This window comes from Carettochelys insculpta, chromosome 1, assembly GCF_033958435.1.
Source record: "Carettochelys insculpta isolate YL-2023 chromosome 1, ASM3395843v1, whole genome shotgun sequence".
NCBI classification, from domain to species: Eukaryota; Metazoa; Chordata; order Testudines; family Carettochelyidae; genus Carettochelys; species Carettochelys insculpta.
In genome coordinates this window covers 170,314,791-170,322,500 of record NC_134137.1, presented here as the reverse complement: position 1 = coordinate 170,322,500, position 7,710 = coordinate 170,314,791, and the positions used below count along the sequence as shown (strand labels likewise).

At 40.3% G+C, this 7,710-nt stretch overlaps 1 protein-coding gene across 7 annotated transcripts in view; it reads right to left on the bottom strand.

The window, feature by feature from the left end:
* Positions 1-7,710, bottom strand: part of KDM6A (lysine demethylase 6A) — a 295,712-nt gene that overhangs the window by 64,107 nt on the left and 223,895 nt on the right. For all 7 annotated transcript variants that reach the window (XM_074995163.1, XM_074995170.1, XM_074995188.1 and 4 more), the window contains 2 exons: positions 2,247-2,351; positions 924-1,319 (listed from right to left, as the gene is read on the bottom strand). In XM_074995163.1, coding sequence (XP_074851264.1) covers positions 924-1,319; positions 2,247-2,351 — 501 coding nt within the window. The remainder of the gene's footprint in view (positions 1-923; positions 1,320-2,246; positions 2,352-7,710) is intronic.

The window sequence follows — 7,710 nt, the reverse complement described above, 5'->3', positions numbered from 1 at the left end:
TTTGCTTTCTCATGCTTTCTGTTCTGTGACTGAGATATACAATATATATTTTTGATGTTTTCTTATTGTCTTTCAAAAAAAGTGAGATTGATTAAAATTAGATGACAACAAAATTTCAGTAATAGCTATAACATTCAGCTTACTCATCGGTGGTGTGTAAACTGTCTGACTGTGGAAGGTAGACCCATAGCCTGCCCCTTCCACTCAAGTTCCTACGCCTACCTGGCTCATTTGTGCACCGGTGGCAGGGGAACCCCAAGCTCCCACCGCCTCCACCACAGCCAGGGGAGTCTTGGCCAAGCCACCCAGAGAGCCAGACCACATGACACAGCTTCCCTAAGCTGCCAGGTGGTTTGAGACCTAGCCTGCTTACTGTTTGGGCCCACTGGCTGGCTCATGCCCAGTGCCACCCTAAACCCCAGCTACCTTGGTGAGAGAGGTGGAGCGAGGGCAGGAAGAGGAAAAGTGTGGGTGGAATCAAGAGGAAAGAGCAGGATGGAGGAGCAGATCCTCCAGGTGGAGCATGGGCAGAGGTACGGCCTGGCTGTTTGCATACAGGTTGCCTCCTCTGGTCTGTTATCCCACCACCCATGTAATATACTCATTTTTACTGCAACAAAATATAGAAAACACACAATCACCATATTTCATGATTAAAAGGAATAGTGTGTATAAAATACACATTACATTCAAATACTAAAGAAAATACATCTGAATGGATAAATTTGATTTATGGTTATTTGCTATATTCCATAGGCAGCTGACTTGGCTGCTATTTTAACAAAATAACATATATTGGATGATTTTCATCAGCTGTAAGATTCATAATCTGTAACTATTTAATCAACTTTTGAAAGCACATTTTTTTAAAAGAAAGATGTCAAAAAGTAACTTAGACAACACTTGCACATTGAATTGTATACCTGAGTGGAGTTAGATAGTTGGTTTTTCCACGGCTCCTCTGCGCTGCTGGTCAGGTTTGTGCGGTTATGAGGTAGAGAGAGTGCGTTTCGCTGCAGGTAAGGCACATTTCCATTACTTCCACTTCCTGTTATGTGATTATTGCCTATCAAAATAGTGTCTGTACTACCCAGCGTTCTTGCTGTGCTGCAGGGAACTGGGCCTGCTGGAAAGGGTCCATTAGCCATAGGCTGCCCTGGGCAAGCCGGACGGATTCCGTGCTGAGTGACATTAGGCACTCTGGTTAAAGCAACCTGAGGCTGCTGACCAGAGACAGAGTTTGTAGGCAGTGATGAGTCAGTTGTTGGCCCATTAGAAATTCCAGTAGATCGTACCTGTACAACTCCTGTTTGCCTCATCTAATGAAAAATTAGTAAAACAAAAGAATGTTAATCACATGATTAAAAGACTACATAAATACTGTGTCCTGTTTATTTATTGTTACTATACTGTTTCAAGTAAAGATTTTTTGAAATTATGTTACTTTTATTCAACTTTTTTTTTGTAAGTCAGAAACCAATTTCCTTCCTATTTGTGTTGAGTGATAGAGCCGACACCCTCACAAACTGAGAAAATTCTAAGATGTAGTCACGCAATAGCAAATTCTTTCCTATCTGGCATTCTACCATCCAGAACACTCAAATAACCGGCATTTTAACCATAGGCAAATTTTAGTTATGTTTTCCATAACTGCAGTATAGTGAAAGTAAATATAAATAAATACAGCAAATATAGTATAAGTTTACGGTGTACAATACTACTGTTGTTGGTAAATAAAGTACTCTGCATACATTTTTGTTTGTTTCTTAATAGCTAATCTTATTTTTCTTCAGTGTTACGCATTGCTAGGTAAATCTCTATAATCTAGAATATTTGAATATCTGGTGACCTCCCAGCCTTGGGGCTGCCAGATATGAAAGAGTTTACTGTGTTATAAAACAGCCAGTCACCAAAAAATAATAGAAGTGAGGAACAGGAAGGAGTGAGAGGCTTTTTGACAACTCACTAGAAATACTTATTTTCTTAACTAGCTTATTTCTCAAACTCAGCAGAAAACAAGTTAAAAATTTGGTTCATCATCTCTGGTAGTTCAGGTGAAAAACCAGGTAAAAACAAATGTTGTTCTGCCAGTAAATGTCAATCACAGTAAAAGAAATGTCAAAGAAAATGGAAGATGTTATGTAAACTGAAAAAGGGCACATTATACAATATGAATAATTTAGGTTCAAAAAGCCCTACTGCATTGATGCAAGTTTTGAAGACCAGAAAAATATTTTTGCTCGCACCTGCTGGTGTTGCTGCATCAAGACAAACTGACTCTCCAGCTGTTCTAGCACAACTTTCTGTGCTGGAGTTAGATTATTTCTGTTTGCACGTAGCTGTTCCAAGTGCTGGGGGGAAAAACACAGCAGCACTATTTACAATCATTCAACTTACAACTCATTAATAAGCTTCTGAATAACAATACATAACATGGCCAGCACATAAGGCGCCTGAAAATGAGGAAAAAATAGATAAAATGCTCCCAAGAGGACCAGACCCTTTTCTATAATCCAGTTATACTAAAAACTCTTTATAAGCACCTCATCTAAAACTGAAAAGATACTTGATTATGTCAGCATGTTATAAAACATTGTATTTACACAGTCCACAACCCTCCCACCTTCCCCTCTGCTTTAGGTATTATATTAACATTGGTGCAAAAGAAGAGAGAGGGAAGCGGTGACCGCTTATCTTGATACCCTCCAATCAGTGCAAAAGGATAACCAAAGCTCATGCATCACCTGTTAGTACTGCTGACAAAAGTGGCAGACTCGAGAGCATTGGCTGAACATACATCTACAGTGCAATAAATGTGCACAACACAGCATAAAGAAGTACATTTACTGTACAGGTAACCTAGTTAGGATTTATGGCTCTTGTTTTATCCTGTGCACATTTTGAGGTATTTTTTCATCATCCACTTTATTGTCTTATATCTCCAGTAATATAAAGAATGAATAGCTACCATGGTTGGCTAATTATGCTTTACCCGTATAAAACATAGTAGCATTATCTATCTCTCTCTCTCTCTCTTTTTTTTTTTTTGGCAGTCGTTCGATAGGGAGTAGGACGTCTTCATATCACCCTCCAATTTGGGAGTTCATTGATGGCTGACCATCCTGATTCTGGAGCTGCAGATCTTATCACAGAAGAAGTAGGTGTTAGTAGCTGTTAGAGGGGCATGGGTCAGTTTTTGACACTGTTTTCTTCTTCTCTGCCTCTCCTCGTCTGCACTGCAGCAGGACCTCTTAAATTGTGCCACCCCCTCATGGATTACCATTGTCCTCTAGGGATGGTCTTGGGAAAGGTTCTCCCATGTGTCAACACCAATGCTGCACTTTTTCATGTGTGTCTTCAGCATGTCCTCTGGATCACTTCCTCCGGCCCCCCCCCAATGCTCCTCTGGCCTTACTCCAATTTGGGAATCTGAACCACGTGACCAGTCTTGTTGATGAATGATAATGCTGGTCATGTTTGACTCATCCAGGACACTAGTGTTCGTGTGCCTATCCTTCCAAGGGATATTTAGGATTCTCCTGAGGCAGCTTTGATGATATTGCTCAAGTGCCTTCAAATGATGCTTGTATGTTGTCCAGGTTTCACATGCCTACAAGTAGCATTGGAACAACCACTGCATGGTATACAAGCAGCTTTGTCTTGTGATAGATGTCCCAATTCTCGAAAACCCTTTGTCTCAGGCGGGAGAAAGCAGAGCTTACACGTCTCAAACAATGGTGGTTTTCCACATCAATGTTAATTTTAGCAGAAAGGTGACTTCCAAAGTATGGGAAGTGCTCCGCATTTTCCAGCAGTTCTTCAGTGACTTATATCGAAGGTGCATGAGATTGTCAATATAAAGCATAATTCGCCAACAATGGTAGCTATTCATTCTTTATAATGCAATGTATATGGATTTTCTGAAGAATTAAAATATGAATACTGTGTTCAGCAGCTTAAAGGAAAACAGAAAAAAAATTTCAGAAGCATTTACTTGAGGGAGAGATGTGGCCAGCATCAAAGCTGCCTTTGACTAATCTAACCATATGGATCAGGGATCCATTTTGCAGCTAGGGTCCACTAAAGACGGCCTTTCAATGTGGTATCATACAAGACAACTACAATCCTGAAAGTGGAGTATTTTGTGTATTTGTCCTCCCTGTGCATAATACTGTAAGAGGAAGGTCAGCAAAAAGTGCCCGTTGTTCTGACAATTCTCCTGCGAAAATAATTGCTACCAACTCTGTTTACTTTTACAGCAGTGGCAGCTACTGTGCCACAGGTTTGTAGAGGGAACCCATTAACTTAAATTACTAAATTCAATACCTGTAAAAGAATGATCCAGTGATGATGGTGGCCACACCACTCCCTTTTGTACAGCTGGCTATGAAAGTGATGGGCCTTAATGATGTCAGCCCAATAGCCACTATGCACACTGGAAAAAATAATCCCAACTACACATACAAAATGATGGGGACTAATTTAGGTATAACTACTCAGAAATCTTGAAAGTTCTCTGAGAACATCCATTCAATGTGCAGCAAGTCACAAAAAAATAAAACACAAACAGACTGTTAGGAATCATTTAAAAAAAGGAAATAAGAGAAAAAAGACAGAAAATCTCATTGCCTCTATGTAAATTCATGATACACCAACATCTTATATACTGTGTACAGATATATTCACCTCATCTCAAAATATACTGGCACTGGAAAATTTTCATAAACAAAGTGAAAATTTTCTCTAGCAACCACAGGCCATACCATGTAATACTAATCCTGGAACTTTTCCTTGCAACAAACCCATTGCCAACTTTGTCCACATATCTACTCTGGAGATACAAGCACTAGACCTAACCATGTTAATTACCAGATCAAGAGCTCATTCTCAAAATCTCCAGAGCAGACTCCTCATTGCACAAGAAGAGATCATCCATGATGTAAGGTATAGACCTTTTAAATTTAGGTACAGTGACCTGTCTTGATTTTGACACCAAAAATCCTGGAACAGGGTAGATGAACACACACTGAAGGCTGGCAGTGTGCTGGGAAGGCTTGATGTTTGGCATGAATCAAACACGCTTTTTGTGGGCAAGATATATTGCCATGTGAAAGCAAGGATGCTGCAAATCAATGGCAGATTACCAGCCTCAAATTCTGGAAGAAAGGATAACAAATACAAAGGTGACCAGCCTAAATTTAATTTTATATCACTTACAATTCAAAAAGAGATTGTACCTTCCTGGAGTAAAATAGTTTCGTGAAATGGGCTCCTGAAAAGTGATGGAGGAGGAGGAGTGTTGGGAAAAGGCAGGTAGATGAACTTGATGACACACCTCTCCTTTACTGAGCTGAGCTCCCACGTCTGATGTAATGCACAGAAAAGAGATGTAGGCGCTTTCAAAGCATTGGAATGGGAAATATGTTTGGTGTTCTGTCCTTTTTCAAAATGTCAGAATGACTGCTATGAAGCCAATGCTGCAGATCATGCCTAATGACGACTGCAAACAAGCTCAGATTTCCATCTAGACACATCCAGGGATCTTGGCTGGCAGACAGTGATCCCTGTAAGCTGTACACTTGGGCAGCCACCCAGGAGAGATTCAGGTGCCGCTCAGCATGTGCTTCTACTTGTGGTGCACATCCACACATATATCAGTGCAATATGAAAATTTATTCCAAAAAAGAGGATGGACAAAATTATAGTGAACATTGCTTATAGAATTCTCTTTACTGTACCTGTATCCTAACCCAGTGTCTTTCAGGTTTTAACTCGCTTTCTTTCCTTCTTTTTTTTTTTTAAAACTGAGAGGAAGATACACAGCAAATGAACATTTGGACTGGAGGCCTTTAAGGCATAAATAGCATCACTAGTCCATTGAAAAAACAGGTTGGATCCTTCATGAGGTAGGTTTGCTATTCTGTATTTCTGTTCATAAACTTGGAACCACATCAGATACATTGACTGGTGCTTGGACAGATACCTGGGAAGTGTCCTTCGGAAACTATGGCGAAAACTGTTCCTTATATTCCTCAGGGAATCTGTCTGCAATCCCTGAAATGACTGAACAGTTAAAAGGTTCTTTTGCGGCTCCAACAAAGAGAAGGTTAAGACTGCAGGAGAATCTTCTGTAAATAGCCACTGATATTGAAGAAGGAAACATCTTCCAGATTGAGCGTTTGAAGAGGTCTTGGATCAGATGAAAATACCCAATAAAACTAACAGTATTCTAGTGTTTGTACCACACACAGTGGTGGGCACCATGCAAATGCATCCTTGTAAGAATCATGTTTGTGCTATATGATCAGGATGTTCCTAAAGTATCACCAGTAGGTACACCTAAAAGACTGTGGATGAGGTACAGCTCTCTCATGGTCAGATTATCAGAGACAGAGATATAGTTCTCTTTAGGCACAGAGAAGCAATTCCAGGAAATCTTGTTGGCAGTCTCAGCACTAGCTATGTGTGGTGCTGAGCTGACGGTATCAATAGTGACAACACATTTGACGGAGCCAGTGGAAGAACATGACAGGCAATAAGATAGGCTGACCTTAAATATGCTGTCAGAGCTGGTCTGGAAGGCTGAATGGATGACAAAAGTTGAGATGCTGATTTCATGCTGACAGTGCCAACCTGAACAAGGTTAATATGATTCATGTCAGGCAGTAATGTAAGACACAAAAGGTCCTTCACTTCAGAAAAAGGCCTTCAGCACTTACAGCACCATAATCAGAGACAAGTATTCCAGTGCCACTGTTGATGGTATTACATGTGATGGTGCAAGGGTCCAGGATCTGTCAGGCAATGGTGAAGGCACTGGTCTCAACAGCCCTGTTGGAGCTGGATCAATGTTGTAGCCGCAAATGGTACCTGTGACCAGACTTCAACTCAACATTCAACAACAGTTTATCAGATTTCTAGCGTCATGAAGAATGAGACATGGACAAAGATGATTTTGGATACATCAGACAGAAAATGAGAGGCACCTTGGGAGGTGGGGGCATTCATGATGACATTCCTTGTGGATGAGCTGTCCACGCACTCAGGCTCTGAAAATGAATTGCCTTTTCCATGAGATGTACATGGGGATGGAAATACCTCTGCTTCTTTGGCCTCATCAGAATGGATGCATGAAGACGACATCTGTTCCTCACATGTCCTTGCACAAGCAAATTAGCCAGCTTTTCTGACCATCACTAACAGAGACCACTGCCTATTGTCTGAACCTTAGATATTTTTGCACAACAAAATCCTAGAATCACAGAATTACCTAACTAAACTATATTAACACTATAATTACAATTACATTCAAATAAGAAAAAAATTTTTTCTCCTCCAAAGGCTGGCTAACTAAAGCATGAAGAGCAATGGGTTGTAAGGAGAAACAAAGGGAGGTGCACATTACATCCTTTTATACCGTTGGGCCACGGAAAGATAGCAAGGGCACACTCCCACTACCTGATACTACTGCTAGCAAAAGCCCTTCACTCCAGTGAAAAGGGTGCATACACTTACCATGGAACATATATGCACATAATCATTCGAAGGGGAATCTGACACTATAGATACTATCTTCTTTAATTGCTCTTATGTACTGAGCCATTACTTATCTTATGGTCTCATTTGTCCAAACAAAAAGCTAAAGTTAAAAACGTAAGTCATTAACTAACTGATTTGCTATTGTATTCTTTTGAGCACATGTAATAGGTT